Consider the following 27,289-nt stretch of genomic DNA (forward strand, 5'->3'; position numbering starts at 1 on the left):
CATACTTTTTCCACTCACAAATATGTAATATTGGATCGTTTTCATCAATAAATAATGCTTTTAGGAGTTGTGTGAAAATCTCATGATGTTTTAGCTCATTTATGCAGAAATGTAGAAAATGATGGAGTTCACAAACTTTCAAGCACCACTGTATATTAGCTCTGGAGCTAACGCTGAAGGCGAGTCATTTCTTCATTCTCTCTGTCAGCGCGCTCTAGTTCAAATGAAAGGACTGACTGTCAGATAAAGGCTGCACCTCTTGAGGCGGCAGCCTCAGTCACCTCCGTCGGACGGTCTGTACTGAAATGTAATTTCACTGTGCTTCGGTACAATGACAATAAAGCTGATTCTGATTCATAATGTCTAAAATGTACATTCGAGCTGAATGGAGCTTGCACCAAAGCAACCTGTCTATGTCCTTTGCCCAGAATGCATTGCGGCATAAACAAAATGGCGATGTCCGTGTGTAAATATTTCTTAAAATGTATTCAAACTAAACAGCCTACGGTATTTTTACAGTCTGGCGTTTATAGCCGAAGTAATTGTTTATCAACAAGGTCTATTCCAACTAGTCGGCGAGCCCTTTAAAGCCATGGTTGTGTTTTATATTGTCATTTAGCTGTGGCAGCCATCTTGAATTGAATTTACTCCAGTAATGAATCATTTGTAGAAGTACATCCAATACTTTTTAATTTTTTTCCTGGAAGTTTGAACCGTGATATTTTACATTATCATCCACATTCATTTTTCACTGTTAACGGAGAAAAAAATGATTTGCACAGATTTTGTCGTCTTTGTCCCTTCCAAGAGTCAGCTCTTTATTTTCCACTCACCTCTCCACCCTCAGCAGCAGATCCCCTGATCGTTTAATCCCACACGTGTTCGACATGTGACACAGCTGAGAAGAATCAGGCCTTTTACTGCTTGCCACTGGAAGGCCATGTTGCCTGTCTGTGTTAACAAAATATCTCACAAACCGCTACTCTAATAATCTTTTCAGAATGTAAACAGCACATCTACAACTAAAAAACTTGAGTCTAATTAATTTAATATGGCCACTACAGCTAATTGACATTTGTTGGGAATTGAACTTTTTTTGGCTACTTTTAGCTACTTACAGCTATTTTTATTCAGCCGTTTTGTGAACCTTTCAGTTTCTTTCTGTTAACAACAACATTTTTGTGCTTCTTCTAACTTCTTTCTGCTACTTTCAGCCTTTTTGCAAGTTTCAGCTTTTTCAGCTACTATTTAGCTGTTCTATGCTAATTTAGCTTTTTCAGATAATTCCACATTTTTTGCAATCATTTCAACTTTTTTCAGCCTAATTCAGCAAAAATATGCTCTCTCCACTTCCTTCTGGTAATTTAAGCTTCTTTCTGCCTTTTTAGCTATTTTTCAGCTTTTTTTTTTTTTTTGCCTTTTTCAGATAATTTCCACTTTTTATGCTCATTTCTGCTTCTTTCAGTCTAATTAGGCAAACATGTTTTTTTCTGCTTTCTTCTGCTAATTGAAGCTTGTTCTAGCTTTCCAATTACATTTTTTAGCTAATTTCAGCTGTTTTTAGGTAAGTTCAACTTTTTTGTGATATTTTCTGCTATTTTCAGTCAAATTAATTTATTTCTGCTAATTTGAGCTTTTTATGCTCCTCTCAGCTTATTTTTGCTAGTTTTAGTTATTTCAGCTACTATTTATCTGTTTCATACTTTTTTTTTTTTACTTTTTCAGCTAATTCCACTTTTTTTGTTGTTGCTAATTTCAGCTCTTTCCACTTCCTTTGGGTAGTTTAGTCTTCTTTCAGCATTTTCAGCTACATTTCAGCTATTTTTTTTACTAGTTTCAAATTTTGTTCAGCTAATTTCATAATTTCTTTGCTCATTTCTGCTTTTTTAAACCTAATTCAGCAATTATGTGTTCTTTCTGCTTTCTTCTACTAATTTAGGCTTGTTCTTTTATTTCAGCTAAAATTCAGTATTTTTTTTAGCTATTTCAGCTGTTTTTCAGCAATAAGGAAATACAACAGGAAATACAAGTAGTATTAGTAGAAGGGCTGCGGTAGCTTGGTGGTCAGTGTCAGTCTTGTAATCCTGAAGGTTGCGGGTTTGAGCCCAGGTTGTGGCAGGAGGGGCATCTGGCATAAAACAAATTGCCAAATACAGTATTTCATTCGAATTTGCGCACTGTGGTGACCTCTGAAGAAGAGTAGCCGATATAAATGTACTTTTAATGGTAATAGTATAAGTATTACTTTAGCCAAATCTTTGAAAAATAAAGCATCCGCTTTTATTTTGAAATACACATTTGAAAAAGGTAATTTTCTTTTTAAAAATCGAAAAAACGTTTTTGCTGTATAGAAAAAAAAAGTTGTTTTTTTTCTCTTGGTGTCAATTTATATGTTTTAAGGAATGAAACTTGGGATCTGCAAAGTCATACAACCCTTTTATCTATTAAAACTATTTTACCAAAAAATAAAAACTCAGTTTTAGAAGTATTATATTTTCATGTATATACTGTATGTATTCTGTGACGGTAGTAGTAGAATTGACTTGTTTGTAGAATACAAAAAAACACAACGGCTAGTGGAAGGTTGTTATGAGAGTGTTGCCCTCTCCCCCTTCGTGCTCCTTTCTTTATCTGTTTAAGTGTCATCAAGTCGACAGTGATGCCAAACTACAGATAAGTTGTCATACATAACTACGCACCTCTCTTCCTCTCTGTTGGCGTGTCCCGGCAGATCGTATTCCGAACATTTTCTCACCTGCTACTTCAATGGAGCTGAAATTTTACACCTGCAACCGGAGTTGGCGTTCTTGTTTTAGCTACAATAGTGGAAGAATTCTTAGTCTCGGTTTGGTTTTTGTCTGCTGAGCTTTTTCCACCAATATTTGGGTGGGATATTTTCTTGAGCGTATACCATTACTGCCATCCACCTATTATTATCCACCGGAAAAGTGTCTTGCTCTCCTATCAACTTTAATGTAGCCCGAACCGCAATGTGTACCCCCACAACTTTTACAACATAACGACCATCTCGGCACCGTAATGTGCGCTTTTACTTTTATTGGCGTTTCAAGTTACCATGATGATGTAATTTGCAAACAAAGACACTATTTTTCTCATTGAAACAAACTATAAATCAGCCATTTTCAGAGGTATTAAGCTTAAACTTAGTGTGATTGTAGCTGAAAGTGACTTCCTATACATTCCTAATGCAAATCAAATATCCAAGATAGCTGCCTTAGCTAAAAGTGAAAAAAATATAACTCAGCTATTTTTAAAGATATTCAGCTAAAATTTGGTGATTGGTAGCTGAGAGTGGTCCCTAATAGTTTCTGACTCAAAATCAAAAATCTTAGATGACTGCCTGTGCAAAAAATGGAAAATATTATAAATTGGTCAGTTTTAGTGATATTGAGCTAATTTTGGTGTGATGATAGCTGAGAACGTTTCCCATCAAATGCTGCATCAAAATCAAAAGTCCAAGATGGCCACCAATGCTACGTTTAAATGGCTATAACTCAGTCATTTTGACACATACAGAGCTGAAATTTGGTGAGGTTATAGCTGAGAATGTTCCCTATCAGTACTGAATCCAAGATGGCCACCTTATTTCATAAGGAAAAAATACAATAACTCAGCCATTTTTAGGGCCATTTAGCTGCAACTTGGTATAGTGATAGCTGAGAGCGAACCCCATCACATAGTACTGTCAAATCACATTTTTAAATTGGCAGCAGCCTGGCAGTCCCCGTCAAATCTTCTCCAGGAACTTTCTAGTTTTCTTTACAATCCACTTTGTTGTGTTTGCATGAATGTAAACAACCTCCAAAATCTTTCCCTTCGTCCCAAATGTCTCATGAACGTGAGAACAGGGAAGTATTTGACTTCTCCCAGTTTGAACAGTCAAACCAAACTTTTCACTTTCCTGGTAGTTTCCTCAGCTCTAAACTGCTCACCTCACCAGGAATCTTGGGACATTTTTATTCGATTTCCTGTGGTCGTTCAATAAATTTTTGGTCAGTAGATAGGTCTCCATCCCCCTTCCTTCCATTCTTTGGTTTTGAAATTGTTGTTAGATATTTGGTTGTGGGATATTTCATTGAGGACACACTCTGTTTTTCCACAATAGCCTGGACCGAAGAGAAAAGAATGTAGGTTTGATTTAGGACTGGAGTTCATTACAGGCTTCCTGCATAGTATGGAAAAATGAAATGAGGACCAGATAAAGCTTCATGCAGCTTTGCTTTATAAATCTACTAAATCCAGACACATGTGGGTGGGTTAGAATAGGAGAAATATGCAGAAATAAACAGCACCATAGACTAAAACATGTAAATCTCAGCAGCAGAACATAAGTCTCGACAGAAATGACTTCTTCAATTCCAAGGATGGGTTCGTTTCTCATGCTGTTGTGTAAGTTTTCATGTTTTCGTTGTCTGACTTTGTTCTGGAAAAAACATGGTTTGAGTTGAGTTAGACACTTGAACAATCTTAACCACATGTGCTCTATCTTCCAGTTTAGCATAGTCACGAGTCTTAGACACAAAAACAGTACAGTCATGGGAAAAATGAAGACAACCTTCTTTTAGTTCTAAAGTTGTTCATATCAGGACATAATACAATTGATCTGGTCTTTACAACATTCTAAAATTATTTAAATCAAACTTCAAGTGAATGAAAGCACACATCCACCATGTTAACGTATGTAATAAACAAACCCCCTGCCCAGGTATGTACCCCAAACTAAGAAGAAGAAAAAGACAAATGATTGGATACTATATGAAACAAACAATCTATGTATACAGATACATGTCCATATAAATGTGAATAAATAGGGAGTGGTGGAACAGAGGTTAGGAAAGGTGGGCCTGTGTTCTGAACGTCGCTGTTTCAATTCCCTGGACCGACAACATCAAAATGTGGGTGCAGTGTTTCCTCTACCATTATCCAAGAAGGGCACCCTGCCTACTGAAATGTCCTTTCCACCCACAACAACCCCCCACCCACATTTGTTGATAACTGCCGGCACTGACATAGTACTAAGCTAGTGGCGAGCAATACAGACACGCTAGCTAAAAAGTTACAGATATAGCACTCCACCTCTCTCGCATGACCTTAGGGAAACACTGGGGTGGGAAAGGTTAAACAGCCACACCTGCTACCTGCAACTATCATTTTTATTTCTGGCCAGACTGCTCGTCGCAGGAAAAAAATGTTGAATCAATGCGCTGCATAGTTCTGTTTAAATACAGCCAAGGAGGGAGTTAGCATCCATTATTTCCTAAAAATTAAAACAATTCAGGACAAATGGGTATAAATTAAGTCAAACTGTATGATTTCATTGCGCCAACGCCCACCTGTGTTTTGTGTTCCGTACATTTTCAATTGGAGGATTACGAGTCAGCAATGGTGCAGGCATTTGAATTTAAGAGTAAGTATGGTACCAGACTGAGGAAAGATGGTGTGCCAACTATCCAGGCAGTTCCACCGCTCACTGGACCTGGAAAACTGGAAGGATCAGCCGCACTGCGCTGTCTGCCTCATATAACCATCGTATTCTACTACAGTGATTACCCGTTAAGGCCACTTGGGACTATAATGGTGTGTGTTGGACTTTAAAACAAATGCAAATATATATAAAAGGTTAAAATTTTAAAAAGTTTTTTTGAGCAATTGAAAGGCGATAAAGAAACTCACTGAAAGTTCTACTCTGAAATGAGATTGGCTACAGTGTTTTGACACTTAAACTAGGCAAATGGGCCTTCTCCTACTCTGTACTCTGTACTCCTGTTTCCTGGAGTATCTTGCAAAAAGATCTGAAGCTCTCGACCTTGACCTCTCTAAGTGGCTTCAAACATCTATTAAGTTTTTTTTTTTTTTTTTTTTTTTTTTTTTTTTTTTTTTTTTTTTTTTAGATGGCCTCCCTTCTCCCCTTACAGCCATCCTCTCCACACCATTATTATGAAATATTTATTCTAGTGACTATCTAGTGTAGTTTTTTTTTTTCTTTTTAATAGGATAGAAAGAAAGAAAAGACAAAGTAAGACTCCAAAATATAAGAAATATACACAAAGAGAGCACACGGCAAAACACCCGGCCACTGTCTGTTCACCTGCAAAGAACATGACAAAACACAGCAACAAAATACATATGTATAAAGAACTTAAAATATTCATGGCTTTGCAGTAAGTTTCCATAAATATATATACCCATACCTACGCCTATATACATACATACATACACATGAATATACATTCACATACATATCTATATATCTATATATCTACATATAAAGCCTACATAAGCATCCCTGCTTCTATTTGTGTGTGGTTGTGAGCATGCATAAGTGTATAAGGCTTCTCTAATAGAACATTTAATAGTAACTGTGAAGCAGCAGAGACCCGACCCCCAAGACCAGAGGTAGACGAAAAAGGGGGGACCAGAGCCCAAGACCCCAGGAGGGACCCCGACCGCGGAGCCCCCAGAGCCACCCACACAGGACGAACCACTCACCCACCCCCCAGAACGGACCACAGGGGAGAACCGGAAGATCCCCACCAGCGACCACATACAGTGACCCCCCGGGGCCAACAGCGACAAACTCATAGGCCTCCGTCGGAACCCGCCGCACCGATGTAGGTCCAGGTCCGGGCACCGAGGCCCGGGCACCGAGGACTCACACCACCCAGGCCAAGGCCCGACAGGGCCAGAGGACCCGAGCCCCACCAGGCAGACACCAGGCCGAGCAGACACACGCCCAAGCGCCCAGCCCCCGACACCAAGGGCCCCAAGCGCGCCGGCAGGCAAGGGCACACCCCACTAGGGGGCCGCGCGATAGGGGCGCGATGCCAAGCACCCCCAGTTGTATCAAAGAGGGGGCAGTCCGAGTCTCGACCTAACAAATACCCATTCATACACAGACACAATCACACAATCCCAACCTCAGTCTCACATTCACTCACTCAAAGACATACAATAACGATACATTTCATTCTTATTCCCGATACGCACTCTATACCCCCCAGGTCCAAGACATGTACCCGCCCTCTACAGGGGGCAGCCCATGCCCAAACCCAGGAGGTAAACCCATTCATTCTCGAGCGGAGAAGAGCCAATACCCCAGACCCGGCCCAGGCCATGCCCCGCCGACAGGATACCCCCCCCACCATGAAGAGGACACGCCACCGACCACCCCCACACACCGCCAACAACCAAGCACGCGCCCCCAGCCGACCGCCCGCCAGGCCCCGGCAGCCACCCCGGCCAGCGGGCCAACCAAGGCACCCAAGAGCCAAGCTCAGGGGATCCAAACAACCCCAGGGAGAGCACAGCGCCAGCACCGCCCACGGCAACCCCCTAGACCCTGAACCCCCACATAGTCCTGGTCAACACCCGACGGCCTTCCCTTCTCCCGGACCCCACCCCCGGAATGGCAGTCAGGGAACTAGGGGGGTAGGAAGAAAAAAATAAAATAAAATAAATAATAATAAGACCCCGACACATACACCCCCGCCCCTAGATGTGCTGTTGATGTGTGTTGTTGTATAGTGCCATTAAAAAGGAAAGAAGAAGGAGCAAAGGCTGGCAAAAACAAACAAAAAAAAACAAAAAACAACATCTATTAAGTTTCTGGCAAAAACCAATGCAGACATGTTCCTGTTTTTAGTTTTCTACATTGCCTCACAACCTAGCTGTTATTGTTTCATTTTTTTTAATACCATTTTCTTTCACTTGTTCTTATCAATTTGTATGCTTTCTTTATGATTGTCTACTGTGGTCTTTGTTGTCCACTGTTGTCATCACTCTGTTAAAATCAGGCCTCTTGTAAATGAGTCCCCAGGCTCAATGGGATTAACCTGTATAAATAAAGGTTGAATGAATGAAAAAATTCCGTGACTGGGTGGTCGCCCAAAACTTACATCTTGGAGCAGCTATGGCTGAGTGGTTAGAGCGGTTTTCCTCCAATGGAAGAGTTGGTGGTTTGATTCCACCAGCAGTCACATGCTGAAGTGTCCGTGGACAAGACACTGAACCCCTCACTGCCTCCGATGTGTGTCTCATCAGTGTATGAATATGATCTAAAAGCGCTGATCAGTCTTTGTAGAGATCTAGTAGAGTGCTGTATGAATGTGTGTGTTGGAGGTAAATGAGGGCACAGATTGTGTTGTAAAGAGCTTTGAGTATCTTGATTAGATAGAAAGGCGTTATATAAGTACAGTCCATTTACCATCACTCCCATCATATTCTTCAAATCAGTGTGAGCCACAAAGCCAGCCCAACTTTTCAAATGTTGACAGTTTCTGGTCCAATACTACTTCACTTGGAGGCACAGAGGCGCATCAGAGATAGACCCCGCCCTCGCTGCCTCCATGTGTCCGAGGTGGTCAGAACATGTGTCAGTCCTGGACTAAGGCGTCATGTGAACGAGACTACTGTGAACAATGCAGTTAAGGAATTGGTAGCAATAACTTTTCTGGTTGCATTAGATAAGTAAGATTTCAAACTAGAACCTCTTCATAGGGTGACTACTCGTAGAACGATAGTTTGCTGTGACTCAGCAGCATTGTTCGCACAGAGGAGACCGTGTCAAATATTTTAGCAAGCCCAGAAAAGGATCCAACATTAAATTCAATTGTACCTAGCACAGATCAAAGATCTGTGAACCCTCTCTAAAACCTCCCCCAAACATCGTCTGAAATATACAAAGGTTTTTTGTAGGACGTTATCGGTCTCCCCGTGATTGTGGAGGAATTTTGGCTCACTGTTCTTTCAAATGTTGCTTCAGTTCATTGAGGTTAGCAGATGATTTTTCTTAGCCCAGCTCTTCTAGGATCTTACCACAGCCTTTCAATCAGGTTGAGTTCTGAATTTTTACTGGACCATTTTCAGCCGTTCTGTTGTAGATTTGCTACTGTGTTGGAATCATTGTCCAGTTTGGTCCAAGCTTCAGTTGGCCTCACATATGACTCTAGAATCCTTTGATCTACAGAGTTCATGATCTGCTTAATGGCTGCAAAGTGCCCAGGGGCCTCATATATGAAAGAGTGCCCCACTTTTATACAGAATGTTGGAATAGGGAAAAAAATGTGAAAACTGTGCACATGTTGCAGCGCACCATTCCTTCATAAAATTAGGTGGAACAAGTAACTGAGCGCACATTAAGGAGCATTAAGTGTAGAACCACTAGACTGAGGAACAGCTTCTACCCTGAGGCTGTTAGACTCATGAATCTCTAACTAGAATAATCACTGTGAGAAACCATATCATGTTGCTGCTGATCGGTTTCATGTTGCTGCTGATCTGTTTCAATGTTGATGTGTTCATGCGTGCACATCTGCTCACAGACTCATGTAATACATGTTCAATGTTTTATGTTATGAGTGCTTAGTGTATATTTAGTTGATGTTTTTCTTAGTTCATATCTTAGATGTTATTACTGTTTTTCTTATACATTTTATTGTTGGATGTAACGGGGACCCCGTGTACATAATTTCGCTCCACCACATGTACCACATGAGGTGCGAATGACAATAAAGAAACTCTGACTCTGACTCTGACTCTGACATGAAACACCTACCTTGACACACCTCCATTTAAATGTGCAAATAAATGTAGATATTGTCCTGCATGCGTGATTCTCCTCTCTGCACAATTGAAAAGTATGTTTGCTGCAGGAAAAAGAAACATTTCATGGAATGTTAATAAGTAGTGGGGTGTAAAAACATCTTTGGCACACTTTTCTTTGTCTAAGAGGTAGGTGTGAAGCTGTGATTGTCAGAATTGTGCAACCGCAGAAGTAACAAAATGGTTAAAGTGTCAGACAGAAACTTTAGAGTGAAATGAAGGATGGCTGTCTATCACCTCTCATCCAATAATGTTGAACACCATTTATTCATTCATTCAACCTTTATTTAGACAGGTAAATTGTACATCAATACAATACACCCCATAATTGTCATTTAATCAAATTAACCCAGAGGCACTTATCTGCTGGTGGTGTACTTCTGAGACAGGCATTTCCAACTTTACACACGTCTAATTACACAATTACTGTAAACACTGAGACACTCAGGGGTTTGGTAGAACCTTGAGGCTTTTTTAATGAATAGATGGTTGGAAGAATCCAGTTGCTGGGCATCAACGGATGGTTTTAGCTACAGTGTGGGGAAAATTTAATATTTCTGGGCATCATATGGATGAGGCAGAGCAGCAGAGAGGAGCAGTGAAGAGTTTGCGATGGTCCTTATAAGCAAATGTACTAAACAAGCGCTTAATACAGACAGATCGTTACGGAAGCATTTAACGGCCGTTCAACGTATCAATGACACATGCCCAATGATATGTCACGTATCATTGGGCACTTTTAAATGGGTACTGTTTACGGAAATTTCCAAGCTTTTCTAGTGGGTATATGCCGTATACCAGCATATCATATAAACTACACCACTGGGATGAGGCCATACTTACAGCTGGTGTAGCATGGGCCAAGGACGGTTGTGAAATGCCCAACCTTTCAGCCAGCTCTTTCTGAAAGGCTCTTGTTGCAAAGAACCTCAGCGTCATGGGAATTTTAATTCACATTTATTTTAAGCACCTCACTATCTGTGCGCCCTGCAGGCGTGTGGTCACCAATGCATGTTTACAAGTACCCTAGAGTCATATTTTGGTGTATTTAGGTGAGTTGCAGTATTTTGTAGTTTCATACTGTGGACTGAAAAGTTAGCATGGAACTAAGCACATTGTCACAGCAGGTGAACAATTCAATTCAATTCAGTTTATTTATATAGCACCAAATCACAACAAAGTTGTCTCTGGGCACTTTACAGAAACATTCACATACATATAAAAGCCTATTAGTAAAGTTATACAGGTCCTTATCAAAAAATTAGCATATTGTGATAAAGGTCATTATTTTGCATAATGTAATGATAAAAATGAGACTTTCATATATTTCAGATTCATTGCACACCAACTGAAATATTTCAGGTCTTTAATTGTTTTAATATTGATGATTATGGCATACAGCTCATGAAAACCCAAAATGCCTGTCCCAAAAAATTAGCATATTTCATCCCACCAATGAAAGACAAGTGTTTTTAATACAAAAAACGCCAACTTTCAAATAATCATGTTCAGTTATGCACTCAATACTTTGTCGGGAATCCTTTTGCATGAATGACTGCTTCAATGCGGCATGGCATGGAGGCAATCAATCAGCCTGTGGCACTGCTGAGGTGTTATGGAGGCCCAGGATGCTTTGATAGCGGCCTTAAGCTCATCCAGAGTGTTGGGTCTTGCATCCCTCAACTTTCTCTTCACAATATCCCACAGGTTCTCTATGGGGTTCAGGTCAGGAGAGTTGGCAGGCCAATTGAGCACAGTAATACCATGGTCAGTAAACCATTTACCAGTGGTTTTGGCACTGTGAGCAGGTGCCAGGTCGTGCTGAAAAATGAAATCTTCATCTCCATAAAGCTTTTCAGCAGATGGAAGCATGAAGTGCTCCAAAATCTCCTGATAGCTAGCTGCATTGACCCTGCCCTTGATAAAACACAGTGGACCAACACCAGCAGATGACATGGCACCCCAGACCATCACTGACTGTGGGTGCTTCACACTGGACTTCTGGCATTTTGGCATTTCCTTCTCCCCAGTCTTCCTCCAGACTCTGGCACCTTGATTTCCGAATGACATGCAAAATTTGCTTTCATCCGAAAAAAGTACTTTGGACCACTGAGCAACAGTCCAGTGCTGCTTCTCTGTAGCCCAGGTCAGGCGCTTCTGCCGCTGTTTGCAGTCTCCCATCCTGAGCAAGCACAGTGGCAACAGTGGAAAGGAAAAACTCCCTTTTAAAAGGAAGAAACCTCCAGCAGACCCAGGCTCAGGACAAGCGACCATCTGCTTTGACCGGCTGGTTTGAGAGGACATGAAGGAGAGACAAACGAACACAGAATGGTAAGTCCAGATATAGGTCCAAGTTTACCTGAAAGACAAAAAAAAACCACATGTTGGGGATAGAAAAAAATAATTACAAATACAAAACGGGTTGAGCAGAGTAAGTAAAGACAGTTGTAGAGTGAAAAAGTGTGGCCAGTTTGTCCTCCAGCAGTCTAAGCCTATATCAGCATAACTAAGGGACAGCTCAGGAGACCCAAGCCGACCCTAAAAAGTGTGCATTTTTAAGCACACTTTCACACAATGTTCATTTTGATACAACCCCACATGTGCATGGAACCTGGCACACACAGCCTTTTTGTGAGTACACACCGCTGATACATGAGGCCTCAAATACTGTGGCTACAAATAAAACCCAGATCACCGCATCTTCACCAGACATGTTTTGTCATACTAGACCAAATGTACCCACCTTTGTGGGTTTGTTGTTACTTGGACCAAGTAAGAATCGGTACACAGAGTATGCCATGTTGTGATTTTGGAACCAGAGTCTGCTCACTAGTAAGGTCTTGCTCTTCTTTCAACTTTAATGCGGCCTGAACAGCAATGTGTACCCCCACAAATGTTATATCAAAATGATATATATCCAAAATACTGTACCACAATTTTATTTGACACTTCTTGTAAACAACTGTGCTCTTGTGAAGCTCTGTCTTCGCCCGGAACATTGCAGGATCTGAAAGGATTTTTAAAGACGAAGCAGCGGGTTGAATCGCACTGTCCCCCTCCTCCATGCTAGCAGGCTCCATTCAGATAAAAGGAGTTAGCTAACTAGCTTGCTGTACGGTGGCCTACACAGCTCAATTCTATGGTGGCCGAACGGGGAGTAGGAGCTGAAAAAATATAAAACTTAAATGCATTTTAAAATCGATTTTGGACCTTTAGAAACGATTCAGAATCGCCAGGACTAAGAATCTAGATTCATGGAAAAAACAATTTTTTTCGCACCCCTAATAAGTTAATCAATGGATCTGGTCAGAAGCTGCTGGCTGATACTTTCCCTGTGGAACCCCATGGAAGCATCAATAGCTTTTCACACACAGCTTTTCTACTTTGGTGGATAGTAAATCACAAACAGCTCGGAGGAATTAACTTTAACTTTTTTCTGCTCTCGCTCAAGAGGGACGCCTTCTCCTCTCCCTCCCCTGTTCTCCTCTTCCTCCTGCTTTTGCTCTCTGTGTGTGTTTCGGAGCTCCTGGTACACAGCTTCAGAACGAAAAAAAAATACTATTATGGATCTGATGAGCTGGACTTTCAATGCAATCAACAAAATCTTTTTAACAAAACGACAGAGTCCTAGAGAGCCCTCATGTCCTGCTGAGACTCACGCTTCTGGGTACATCAGGGATCTGTGGGGAGTTTGGCAGCTTATGTGTCTTTCAGTTCTGTCTCAGGAGAACACCAAAGACGTTTTATAATTTGATTCATGATAGCAGGGTTTCTAGTTTTTGGTATTGGCAGGTTCCTATGTTATCAACTTTTGAAGAAGATATTGGCAGCAGTTTTGGCCATGACAAAGCTTCTGTGTCTGTGTGAATGTTTGGTTCATGCTATGATTACTCAAACTCAGCTGATTTACGAGCTAAACCGTAAGATGGAAGTGATTTGTGAGAATCGCAGGCCACCTGCGGCTTCTAGGACTCACCAGCATGCTGGAGTCGACCTTGAAGAAGACTCATAGTGGAGTGGAATGCCCATAAATCTGGCCATTTTGGATCTGGAAAGTACCAGCAGGACTCAAGGCTGACAAGAAAAAAAAAAAAAACAGTTTGCCTGAAGAACATCAGCAATTGTGGTTTATATGAATCTGACTCCCCCGTTTGGCTGTGGATACGAGCCGACTATCAAATTTCTCCTGGGACATGGGTAACTAGGGAAAAAGCTTTGTCTATCACAACCCCCCGCCCCCGAGAACTTCTGTGCAGGCTTATCAGAACTGCCGGCTGACCAACATCTTATCAGGACTATGACTTATCTAATAGTGCTTCATGGACACATCTCACCATCTTGTCGTCAAATGCATATGTGATCATGTCTATAAACATGCTTGCTGTTTTTTAATGTCTCAAATCGTGTCCTAATAGTACAAGATGTGAAGAGATCTTTTTTGTAATACCACTATCCATCCTCATGGCCTTTTACTTTTTTCTGTCTAAAAGTATTCTGCTAAAGATAAGAGGCCGCGCTCTTGTAGCAGCAGCAACGTGCACTCCGACCATCTTGTGGACAGTTGTACGAACATAATCTCACTGTATCCCAGTACAATGATAATAAAGCTTATTCTGATTCTGATTAAACATTTTAGTTCTTGTGAATATTCTGCCTTAAAAAAAAAAAGAAATAATAATAATTTTGTCTTTATTCCCTCAGGAATCGTCCGTGAGATGTCCCACAAACCAGACAGCAAGTTGCAGTCCATCTCAACCACCAGACTCTCCCCGCAGCACCATCTCTGGTACGTCTTGCCGCAGTCTGTCGAGATGCAACAAAGAAAAAAGAAACAGGAAAAAAAACAGCAGACCTCTCTGATTTTATTTGTGTAGATGCTGAAAGCTGCGGTCTGAACAGCACTGCACACATTAGTCGGCGGTCAGGCAGGGTGTAGGGTAAAGGGAATTACGGGCTGCAGAAGTTCTAACGCTGCACATTTCTCGCACATCTTTAGCTGATTACAATCATCTTTTTTTAGATTTCGTTTTGTAAAGCGACCTCGCTAAATTAGCTGCTAAACCACATCTTAATTGGCAACATGTGCAGATGTGAGGCACGCTTGTCCTCATTTGTGTAGTTTGTTATAAGCACCAATCGTTTTTAACACCTTTAAATTGTGTGTTTTTCTCTCTGACACATAGAATAGTAGTGTTGTGTCACTTCTGATTTTTTTGTACTGTTAGCCAAAGATCTCATGAACCCATTGACAGACTTTAATAAAACTCTCAGTAAAGAGTCACTGGATGTTTACCTATAACTTACTAACTTTTAGAGTCTCTCAAATTCAAGATGGCCTCTCAGCGTATCAACAGTAGCCAACATAAAAATTGCTGACTAAGTTTCAAAGATATTGAGCTAAAATTTAATGTAGTAATAGTTGAAAGTCATGCCCAACATGTACTCCAAGCTTTACACATTGAACATTATCTGTGCTTCAAACTTTGGCATTAACTGTTAGTGTCCAAACTGTTTGTCTGTTAGCAAAATATCTCACAAATCACAGGACAGATTTTTTTTTTAACTTTCAGAAAGTAATCACAGTCTGAGCCTCAAGAAGGCAATAACATTTAGTCGACACAATTTAAGATTTTAAGATGGCCGTCACAAGTAGTTGACATTAGCCAACACAAAAATAGCTATAGCATATTCAGAATTGCAAATAATGTGGTAGTAGCTGAGAGTCACCCTCAGCTCAGACTCTGAGCACATCTTGTGAGTTGTGGCCAGACTGAGATGGTTTGGGCATGTCCAGAGGAGGGACAGTGGGTATATTGGTAGAAGGATGTTAGAAATGCAGCTGCCAGGAAAAAGATAAAGAGGAGATAGGTGGATGCAGTTAGAGAGGACATGGCGGTAGATGGAGTGATGACAGAGAGAGATAGAGGAGGATGACTTGCTGTGGAGACCCCTGAAGAGGGAAAAGTCAGAAGAACAAGAAGAAGAACGAGAACAAGAAGAACAACAACAACAAGAAAAACAAGAACAAGAAGAGCAACAACAAGAAGAAGAACAACAAGATCAAGAACAACAGGAACAAGAAGAACAACAACAAGAAAAAGAAGAACAACAAGAACAAGAATAAAAACAAGAACAAGCAGAAGAAGGTGTGAGTTGTGGCAGCCATCTTGAATGAAAACTTTAACATGAAAGACAGCAGGCAATTGGGGCCTTTAATATTTAGTTTTCTCATACATATTTTTAAGCACAAACAAGATCTAATAAGCGGTTTACGTTTGTACAAAACAACTTATTTTCATTTTGGACAACCAGATCTCGCCTGATGCTACGGTGATGCAAAGGGATCTTTTAAAAAAAATAATAAAACGTCATTGACAACACGCTCAGAAAAAAAGATAAACATTTTGTTGTTTAAGTTCAGGTATGTTTATGCCTTGATTCAGCCGTCAACTATCATTTATTAAATTGAAAATTTTAATCTCATCTTCTCGTAACTTAATAATTGATCAAATATATAAGATAAATAGTAATAAGACTTCTTTAAGGCTACATTAAGGCTCCTCGGACTGATGAAGTCCTTTGGATGAAGGATGAAATGTCTCAAAACAACAAAAAGAAACTGTCTGGATGACCTGACTGAACTTTGGTAGATTTTTTAACCTGGATTATTGAGCATGAACTTTGATGTTTTGAACCACTTTGGCTATGGCTGCCTCAGACGAGTTGACAGGGGAGAGGGCAGACTCCAGAAACCATCTTAACACCAGCAAACTGGTTTGTTCACTATGTGAGTGTTGCTGCTTGTGGAACTGAGTTTGTTGTGGCTCCTCGGACTGATGAAGTCCTTTGGATGAAGGATGAAACGTCTCAATAAAAAAAAGAAACCATCCAGAGGACCTGACTGAACTTTGTTGGATTTTTTTACCGGGATTATTGAGCATGAACTCTGGTATTAAGACTACATGAGCAGTAATCCTGTAAATATAATCCCTTTGAATGAAATAATCTTTTTAGGGGAGATATCTGTCAGTTTGGCAAATAAAAAATTTGGTTTGGGGGGGTGCCTGGGTAACAAGTAGGTGTAGAAAATACTTCAGCTCTTGAAAGAGTTTGCCACTCAGTCCACAAGATGGTCGACTGAGAACATCTGTATATAGTAAGCATTGTATATAGTGCAATATACTCATTAAAGTATTTTCTGTTTTAGATTTTCTTAATTGTAAAGGTTGCAGACAACCAAAGATTTTGTCGGACGAGATTCTGTCAAGAGGTTGAAAACTTCTCCTCTGATAAAACTTCTCGTGCAGAAAACACGTGTTTATGCGGACAGCCTGCATGTGTTTTTGAAGCGCTCATTGAAAGGCGTGTTTAAATAAACACAAACGTCCTTTTAGATGAGACGGAGGAAACAAAAGGAGTTTGACAGACGAATCGCAGGTTTTCTCCTGCGGTGGTGCAGTATCAAACGTTTCGTATCTAGCCTCAGCTCGACAATCAAAACGCTGAGCGCTAATCCAAAGTGTCGTCCGTGTGTTGTGAAGCAGCCAGGCGCAGACTGAAAACACACATGTTTGCGCAAGACACTACTTTGTCAATTATTTCTTTTTGGTTCCTGTGAAGTTCATGTGATGTTTTAAGTGCTTCCATCCGATGGAGCTGCACCTGACAGCTGCGAGTTTTTTGAATATTTATGATGCTCTAACACGTTGCTGCTTTTCATCTCTCAGGCCCCTCGTGTGTGAAGACATCCAGGCAGATGTGGAGGACGGACAGCTGCAGTTCTTCTACCTCCTGGCTTTTGTCCTGCAAGGTGACTGCTCCTCTGAAGCTGAGATGATAATCAAACAGAACGCTGCTCTGATGCTATAAAGGAAAAAAAGAAAATCTTTCATCAGCGTGCCCGTTTTTTATTTAGCCTCATTTGCGAGGTTTGTTTCGGAAACGATAAGATGTCAGGATGTCGAGCGCGGAGGCATGCGAGGTTTAACTCAGGACAAACACAGTTAAACGTTTTGTTTCTGTGAATCACGACACGACATCTGAGGAATAAAGTTAAACACCAAATGTTCCCTTTTCAGGGTCTGTGTTTGTTGTTTGGTTTATTCTTTGAAGGCATGCATGTTGCCCCGCTCCTTTCATGCCAAATGTTTCTACAACGATCTAGTCTGACCCTTTGGCGCTTCATTTAGGGACGAATCTCAGCAACCGTCCAGCCTTGTTTTAGCTGAGCGTCTATACAACTACTGTAATTTCTGGACTATTGAGTGCACCTGAATATAAGCCACGCCCACTAAATTAAAATAAATAAATACATTTTTACATAAATAGGCCGCACTTGTCTATAAGCTGCGAGTGTTCATGTTGTAACATGAGATATTTACACAGAAAGATTTTTTTTAACTTTCAGTTAAATACGTACTGGAAACACACACAAATACAGTAAGTGGGTTTTTTTCTGAACAGTGCCTGTAACACAGCTGATTAAAAAAATACAGTAGTCTACCAGGAAGTCGTTGATCGCTACCCCCCCAAGAGAGATGTGTATTGGTCAACTATGTGAGTGCCTGGATGTGACAAAGCTAAATGTTTTGGTGGCATCATTAGCCCATTAAAAAAAACATAAATTAACTGCAGCATTGTATAAGCCGCGGTGTTCAAAGCGTGTGAAAACAGTAGTGGCTTATCGTCCGGAAATTACAGTACCTTTGTCACAAGCGCTAAAACCGTACGCTGGGGGTCAAGGACTCGTGTACACTTTTCAAAATGAAAAAGATTTTTGACCATTTTTTTTATACGTCCTGTAAGGCCGGCATGTTGCTACACTCCTACGTGGAAAATATTGACACGCTATCTGATGTATGGTAAAAGGGCTGTGCTTATCTAGCACCATTTTATCTAATCAAGGCAGTCAAAGTGCTTTACATCACAATCTGTGCCCTCATTTACCTCCAACACACACATTAATACAGCACTCTACTAGATCTCAACAAAGATAATCTGAATCTGTAGAGACTAATCAGAGCTTTTCCATATTCATACACCGATGGGACACACATCAGAGGTAATGAGGGGTTCAGTGTCTTGCCCAGGGACACTTAAACAAGTGACTGCTGGTGAGATCGAACACCCAACTCTCCCATTGGATGGTGACCACTCTAACCACTCAGCCACAGCTGCCTCCTTCGGTGAGCTCAGGTGCCAGCAGTGTTCCCAACTGAGCGAGCTCTACGTCTCAAAGTGCTCAGAGCAGAGCTCCCTGCTGCACTCAGACACACTGCATATAAACCACACATACACACCGCCATCAGTGATCCCACTGCTGCTGACAGACCCCCCCCCCCCCCCCCCCCCCCCCCGCCCCCCCCCCAAAACCCCCCCCCCCCCCCCCCCCCCCCCGCACCGTGCCCCCACAACCTCTCTGGGACTTTTCTATCTAAAATCTAACTATTAAATGTTCATGTGTTCGTAGCATCGTCGTCATCATACAGACATAACCAACACGTGACCAAACTTCTGGACCTTGAGAGAGAGCGCCATCACGGCGGTGGTGCTGAAATCCTTATTTTCTTTTATAAAACTGATTGATTTTTTTTTTAGTTACTTGGACCTTTTCACAGGGGCCAAGGTTAAGTAGAGGCAGGGCAGCCAACCTACAACCAGAAAGCTGTGGTTCGACTCCCAGCCATTCCCACATGTCGTGGTGTCTCTGAGCAAGACATCATTATCCCCAATTGTTCCCTGGGCGCTTACATAGCTGCCCACTGCTCCACCTGGGTACATCTCGGGTGTGATGATTAAATGCAGAGAACCAATTCGCCATTGTATGGGAGCATACAATGATGACAGTCTCAGACTTCCCCTCCCTTCCCCTACACAGGAAAAGAATTGCAAATGAACGCTATAAAATGTCCAGTGTTTATTCTATAATAGAGTTTAGGATCATTTAACTCGCATTTAAAGGACAAAATTACTTTACTGAAAATTCTTAAACGTACATTGTTAAAACTAAAAGAAACAGAATACTAATTAAAAGCTAAAAGAAAAAAAAAGATAAAATATTAATCAAAAGTAGAAAAAAACAAGCTAGCCGATAAAACTAGCAAAAAGTTATCTCTGTACTAAATGTAGCAATAGGCTAACTACAAGAGGTGCATTAAGTGCATAACAGACTATAAAAGCAGGGGTGCACAATGTCCATCACTGCCTGATGCTCTCAACAGGTTCTATGCATGCTTTGAAGACCCAAACAGACCACCCAGCACCAGACTCACCACTCCACCAGAATAAAGTTCCTCAATGTGACCTCAGCTGAAGTAAAAGAGTTCGGGAGGATTAACCCTCACAAAGAAACTAGCACAGACAACATCCCCAGGAAGGTGCTGAAAGACTGTGCCGATCAGCTCTGAGAGGTGCTGGCCGACATCTTTAACTCCTCAAATACTCTGGCAACAGTTCCCACCTGCCTGAAGACTGCCACCATCATCCCAGTTCCAAAGAGCTCTACAGTGACTGGTCTGAATGACTACTGGCCAGTGGCCCTCACCCCAATAGTCGCTAAATGCTTTGAAAGACTGGTCATGACCCACATCAAAACAACCATCAACATCAGTGAGGACCATCATACCGCAAGAATCGATCAACAGAAGACGCCATCTCCCATGTGGTCCACACTGCTCTCACCCACCTGGAGCAGAAGGACTCCTGCGTCCGTATGCTCTTTGTGGACTTCACATCTGCCTTCAATACCATGGTCCCCCAAACCCTGTTGGACAAAATACTCACGCTAGGACTAAGCTTCTCCATTTGTAACTGGGTCCTAGACTTCTTAACAAACAGACCACAGTTAGTGAGGATCCACAACTTTTCCTCCTCCACTATAACCCTCAGCACTGGCTCCCCTCAGGGATGTGTGCTGAGCCCTCTCCTGTTCACTCTGCTCACGTATGACCATGCACCTACCCATCCAGGCTGTCATATTATAAAGTTTGCAGATGATACAGCTGTGGTGGGATGCATCACAAACAACGATGAGTCCAGCTACAGGCAGGAGGTGGAACACCTGGAGAGCTGGTGCAGGAAGAACAACATTCACATCAATGTAAAATGCTACAAACTTAAATGGTATAAACCAAAATGTTAGCTAAAGTTAAAAGACCAGAGGAGTAACTAAATTGTGTGAAAATAAACTAGGTAAGAGCTAATTTAGCAAAAGGTCAAAAGGTTGGGTAAAAGCTACAATAGCAACTGCTAGCTATAGGCTAATATAACAAATAAAGCTAAAAGACTCAAAGACGTAGCTAAACAAATGCAAAGATGCTAAAAGTAGCTAAGGTTTAGACAAAAGCAAAAAGAGCTAGCTAAAACATAAAAATGGCATAAGGGAGAAACTGTAAGTTTACTGAAGCAGATTTCGGAGAAAAATATTTTTATGGAGATTAAAGAAATTATGAATTTCCATGAGGAAAATACTTGGAAATAAAGTTCAGTACTTTGAAAAGTATAAAAGTAAATAAAATAAAAAAGTAGTTCCACAAAAAATAAACTGTCCAGATGACCTGACTGACCATTATTGGATTTTGTACCTGGATGATTGCGCATGAACTTTGATGTCTTGAACCACTTTGGCTGTGGCTGCCTGCCTGGGATGAGTCGACAGGGGACAGGACAGCCCCCAGTCACCAGCAAACTGGTTGGTCCACTAAAGGAGTGTACAGCTGAGTGGAGAAAACAGTTTACTTGGGACTCCTCAGACTGATGAAGCCCTCCGGATAGAGGGCAAAAAGTCTTTCCACAAAAAAAAACAAAAAAAAACTGTCCAGATGACCTGATTGACCTTTATTGGATTTTGTTCCTGGATGACTGAGCATGAACTTTGATAAAAAAAAAGTCATGGCACCTGTCTTGTAAATAAGAACTTTTTGAAACATGAACGGCTAAAATAGCAAAGTGTGCAGAAGTAAGTTGCAAAAAAACATACAAAATTAGAGTTTAGCTGAATTAGTACTCATTCTGGCAATCCTTGAAAGTACTGAAGCAACACAACAAAGTGCTACAAAAGATTTCAAACTGCTGGGAGCAGAATGTAGAAAACAGGAGGTGATTTGTGGCCAGCCACTGACGTGAGGCGCCTGTCAACACGCTACGTAACCTTTGCCAACAAATGAGGCAGAAATACACAGTTTAGACTGAGCCGCTTTGACAGATGACTGTTTCTGCATGCATCGGAGCTGCGCGTTCGCCTGCGCGGCAGAGGAAATATTTTAATTTACAGCCAAGGTAGCTGGAGGCTGAGCAAAGCTAAGTGCGGCTCATGTTTTTACACGTCAGAAACTCTTTTCGAAACTTTCCTCAGAGGTTAAAAGGTCAAAACTAAATATTTTGTGCTGCAACTATGCGAGTAAGTCAAGGGTTTGTTGGGTTTAGCAGTGAGGTCTCAACCTGGTGTTGGAATCTTGCATACTTTAAAGTATGAAACAAATTACGTACTTCATGTCAACACAACCTGGTGTTTCGACTTGGGCGATGGAAAAGATGAATCAGACCGAAGACAAAAATATCCCAACTTGTTCACTTTTTTCCTAAATTATTCAGCGAAGGTGATTGATATTGAGCAATGCTTATTATCAGTAATTTTCACAAGAAGAAAGACACAAATTCTAACTTTGTTATTATGATGCCATTATGTTCAACTTCTTTCTATAGTCAAGCACCAAGAAAAGCTACTTTTTATACTTACTGGATGGGTTTGAAGCAAAATTCTAGGTAATACTAGAAAGTTCATGGAGAAACTCGGGGACTGCTGCATCGTGGCCATTTTAAAATTTTGATTTGGCAGTACTATGTGTTGGAGTTCACTCTCAGCTACCACAATTCTGTGGCAAAAAAGCAATGATTTATAGTATTTTTTTCCTTGTAAGCTATGGTGGCCATCTTGGATTTTTGATTTGGATTCAGAATGTGATGGCAAAAGTTCTCAGCTACCACCATACCAAATTTCAGCTTTATGTTTAAAAATAGCTGAGTTAAAGACATTTAAATTTAGCTTTGGTGACCATCTTGAAATTTTTAATTAATTATTTATTGGTTATTGCTCTCAGCTACCACCACATCAAATTTCAGCTTAATATCGCTACAAATGACTGATTTAAGAGTATTTTTCCTTTTTAGCTCAGGTGGCCATCTTGGATATTTGATTTGCAACCAGAGTCCATGAGAAATGACCAATAAAAATTGTGTTTTTGCAAATTACGTCACCATGATAACTGGAAACACCAATAAAAGTATTAGGCCTGTCACGATAACAAATATTACCAGGTGATTAATTGTCTCAGAAATTATTGTGATAAAAGATAATATTGTTTGAAATTTAACAATAATTAGTAATTATTGTCAAATTTAAGTAAGTAAGTAAATTTTATTTATATAGCACCTTTTACAGGTCAAAAACCACAAAGTGCTTTACAGAATACGACATAAAAACACAAGATAAAAGATACAAACAAAAGATCAAACAACATGCGTATGACATAAGACTATATAAAACTAATTAAAAACCAATCTGAACAAATGTGTCTTCAGCTGCTTTTTAAAAGTATTAAGAGAATCAAGGCAGTGCAAAGTCAGAGGCAATGCATTCCACAGTCTGGGGGCCACAGCCCTAAAAGCGTTATCCCCTCTGTTCTTAAAATGAGTTTGTGGGATCATTAACAGCCTTTGACTGGAAGATCTGATGCTCCGAGAAGAGAAGTAGGGCTCTTAAAGGTCAGAAATATAGACTGGGGCTTGACCAGTCAGAGCTCTAAAAGTAAGAACTAAAATTTTGTAATGAATTCTAAAACGTACCGGTAGCCAATGTAAAGAGATTAAAACTGGCGTTATGTGCTCTCTTCTTCGTGCGTTGGTTAAAAGTCTTGCAGCAGCATTCTGAACTGTCTGCAAATGATCAAGATCCTTCTTGGTAAAACAAATGAAAAGACTGTTAAAATAATCCAGACGGGATGTAATAAAAGCATGGATAATCATCTACAATTCTGCTTTTGACATAAGAGACTAAAGCCTAGAAATATTTCTTATTTGAAAAAAGCAATTTCTGATTAATCCACAAGAATTGCATTGAAAGAAATGTTTGTTAAATTGTTTTGTGTGTTGTACCTTTTTTTGACCACCGGATGGCAGTATAACACTGTTTAACCGAAGGATGGATAGTGAGGGAGCGAGCAGTGTGTCTCTTAAAAAAAATGGGAGGGAGGCCCCTTGACGTGACATGGGCTGTCTCTCTTTCCTTTTCTTCGGTTCTCAAAATGGCGAACGCTCAGTGTGGTTTGAGCTCTTTAGCATAGCATTTTTCACACAAAGCTTTTAATAAAAAAATCAGTAAACAAGTTCTCAGCTTCTTTGTGCAGAGAAAAACAACTTTTTACATGAAGACATGGGTTTCAACCGTGGACTTTGGAGCTTCGATAAGACTGAGTTTTTTTCCTGAGATCGACCTGTTAGCTTAGCTTCTCAGCTTAGCTGCTTTTAATGATCAAAAAACGTGATTTTGGATCGTTAAAACATATTTTAAAGTAAAGAGAAAAAAGAGAAAGGGAGGGGTCAGTGAAGAGCACCGGAGTTGAGCCTTTTGTCATCCAGACTTCAGTAGAAAGAGAGACACGATAAAGCCGCTAAATGAAAATGAGGTTGATAATTTTCATTTATCATGCAATTAATTAATTTATTGTTTATTGCGACAGGCCTCAGTAACAGCACACATCACGGTACTGAGCCGGTCATTTTGATATAAGATTTGTGGGGGTACACGTTGTGGTTCAAGCCGCATTAAAGTTAACAGAAGAGTAAGAGATAAAGTTAAGAAATCCTTGTCAGGTGGATAATAATAGGTGGCTGTCTTACTAAGCAGTCTCCATTAAAAGAGATTCCAATCCACTAAACTCAGTGAAAGATCTTGTATAGAAAGAATAAAACATTTCAAAGTTTATCACACACATAATCGCATTGTTTCATGTAAAACGACACTGGAAGTGACCTCATCCTGCTTGTCTTAACATTTTCTTTTTTCATTTAGCCTTTATTTATCCTGGTAGTCTCATTGAGCCACGAGAACTCATTTTCAAGAGGGACCTGTTTAGGGAGCAGATGGTGGGGGTTAAGGGCCTTGCTCAGGGGCCCAGAGTGGGGCGAATGAGGGTGGAGGGAGGTGTGAGTGTTTCACCTTTTCCACCCACATTTTGATGTTGACGGTACCGGGAGGTGAACCTGCGACTTTCCGATCACAAGCCCATCTTCTAACCTCTGCGCCACCACTCCCCATGGTGGAGCAATGGTTGAGCTCCCCTCAACATGGCTGCCCTCTTTGAATGAAGTGCAGCAGATTGCTCCTTGTCTTCTGTTTCTTCTCCTAAAGTTTATTTACTTCATGCTAACTGTGTGTTTCAAGTGCACATAACATGGAATAAAAAGTAAAAATTAAGGCTATTTCGTTTCATTTTTGTAAAACTAAGTGAAAGGTATAAATAACTAGAAAGTTCCTGGAGAAACTTTTGCGGGGACTGCCACATTGCAGCCATTTAAAAGTTTTGATTTGACAGTATTATGTGTTGGGGTTTGCTCTCAGCTACCACCACACCATGTCAGCTCGATACGGCAAAAATATTAATGAGTTGTAGTCGTTTTTGAATGGCTGAGTTATAGTCGATTTGGAGTTTTCTGAGGTAGCTGTGGCAGCCATCTTGATCCAAAATGGCTCCAAAAAGTTAATCATTGTTTTGTTCAGAGACCTCTCCACTCTAGGTCATGTGACCTCACTGTGGCAGTTAGAAGCTGTTAAGAGTTATGTCAGTGTTTTTCAATACAATACAATACAATACAACTTTATTTATAGAGCACTTTAAAACAACACTGTTGGCCAAAGTGCTGTACACTAGGACATACAAAAACATAAAAACCCCACACGTTAAAAATGTGAAATAAAATAAAGATAACAAATAAAATAAAACAAATAACTTAGAGTCATTAAAACCAACATTTCAAACTGAAGTAAAAGCCAAAGAGAAAAGATGTGTCTTCAGAGAAGACTTAAAAACAGGAAGTGAGCCAGCTTGTCTGACATGCAGAGGCAGCTCGTTCCACAGTTTAGGGGCAGCGACTGAGAACGCTCGGTCACCTCTCAGTCTCCTGTTGGACCTTGGGACGACCAGCAGCAGCTGATCTGCTGACCTGAGAGAGCGAGAAGGAGTGTACAGCTGGAGCAGGTCGGACAGATACTGTGGGGCGAGACCATGAAGACATTTGAAAACAAATAAAAGAACCTTAAAATTAATCCTGAAGCGAACCGGTTCGCTTCAGTGTTTTTCAATGAGAAAAAATGCGTGTTTGTTTGCAAATTACGTCACCATGGTAACTCGAAACGCCAATAAAAGTAATTGCACGTATCACGATCCCGAGCCGGTCGTTTTGATATGATATTTGTGAGGATACACGTTGTGGTTCAAGCCACATTAAAGTTAACAGAAGATTAAGATATAAAGTTATGAAACCCTTGTCAGGTGGATAATAATAGGTGCTGCCTTCAGGCAGTCCCCAACAAGAAGTGGGGGTAGTGTTGTCATTAGGCTAAAACAGGCTAAACAAACACTGGCTGTCCCCAAAACTTAGTCGCGTTAACACATTTTTATGTTAAAACTATAAAAGTTTTACCATGAATTTGGAAGTTTATCAAGTACTTTAAAAAGAAATTTTAACATTTAGTGTTTTGAATGTGCAGATAAGGAATAAATATTTTATTGAATTGCTAAATTTGAACACGTAAAACAGTAATTTTGACTTTAATGTCTTATTGTTCAGAAGCTTGAACAAATATTTAAACTGGCGTATTTGCTACACGTCAAATTTTAAATAAAGACATCACATGATCAATTGTAGCTCTGAGGATGACTCTCAGCTACCACCACCCTGGGTTATATCTGTAACAATGACTGACCTAAACCCATTTTTGTTGGTTAAGGTCGATTACCTGTGGCGGCCATCTTAAATTGAGATGACTGTAAATTTGCATCCAACGACCTGTTTTGTTAAAATCCATGTTTTTTCTTTTAGAGGACGGTTGGATGCCTTTGACGGTCCTGGCAACTCGAGAAACCCTCTACCTGCTCGAAGAAGATCACCAGTGGAGGAAAAACGGCTCAACCGCAAATGGAAACGATAAACCGTGCAGTGGGAGCTTCGCCATCTTAGAAACCCTGCCCATCAGCTGCGTGAGCTCGGTCCTGCTGTGGCCCGCGGACCAGTTCAGGATGGACCTGAAGCTTTATGATGAGGTCAGCACTTCTAGCTGAAATGTTGTTAAATTATGTTCGTTGTAGTTGCTGCTGCTTTTAGCTGTTTCTGCTCAGGACGACACACTTAGAATTCTTTCTTTCCCTTCAGCTGTAATTGTGTCGTTCTGCAAAACAAAAGGATGAGAAAATGTTGCTGAAATTTGTTGAAGAAACTTAAACGGCATTATTAAACATTAAAGGAGCAGAAAAAATACAAGTAGCAAAAGACTAGCTGAAAAGTAAAAACCAGCAAAACACTAGCTAAAGACTTGCTTAAGACTTGCAAAAATTTAGCTAAAAGGAAAAATCAGCAAAACACTAGCTAAAGGTTAAGATTAGGAACACACTAT

The 27,289-nt window shown here is 40.6% G+C and overlaps 1 protein-coding gene across 1 annotated transcript in view; it reads left to right on the forward strand.

Annotated features, from left to right (window-relative positions):
• Window positions 1-27,289, forward strand: part of LOC119428657 (serine/threonine kinase 11 interacting protein) — a 97,748-nt gene that overhangs the window by 68,358 nt on the left and 2,101 nt on the right. Inside the window, exons 22-24 of the mRNA XM_037696327.1 lie at window positions 14,323-14,407; window positions 17,349-17,431; window positions 26,719-26,939. Coding sequence (XP_037552255.1) covers window positions 14,323-14,407; window positions 17,349-17,431; window positions 26,719-26,939 — 389 coding nt within the window. The remainder of the gene's footprint in view (window positions 1-14,322; window positions 14,408-17,348; window positions 17,432-26,718; window positions 26,940-27,289) is intronic.

Source organism: Nematolebias whitei, chromosome 23, assembly GCF_014905685.2.
Source record: "Nematolebias whitei isolate Nwh7 chromosome 23, NemWhi1, whole genome shotgun sequence".
Taxonomy (NCBI): domain Eukaryota; kingdom Metazoa; phylum Chordata; class Actinopteri; order Cyprinodontiformes; family Rivulidae; genus Nematolebias; species Nematolebias whitei.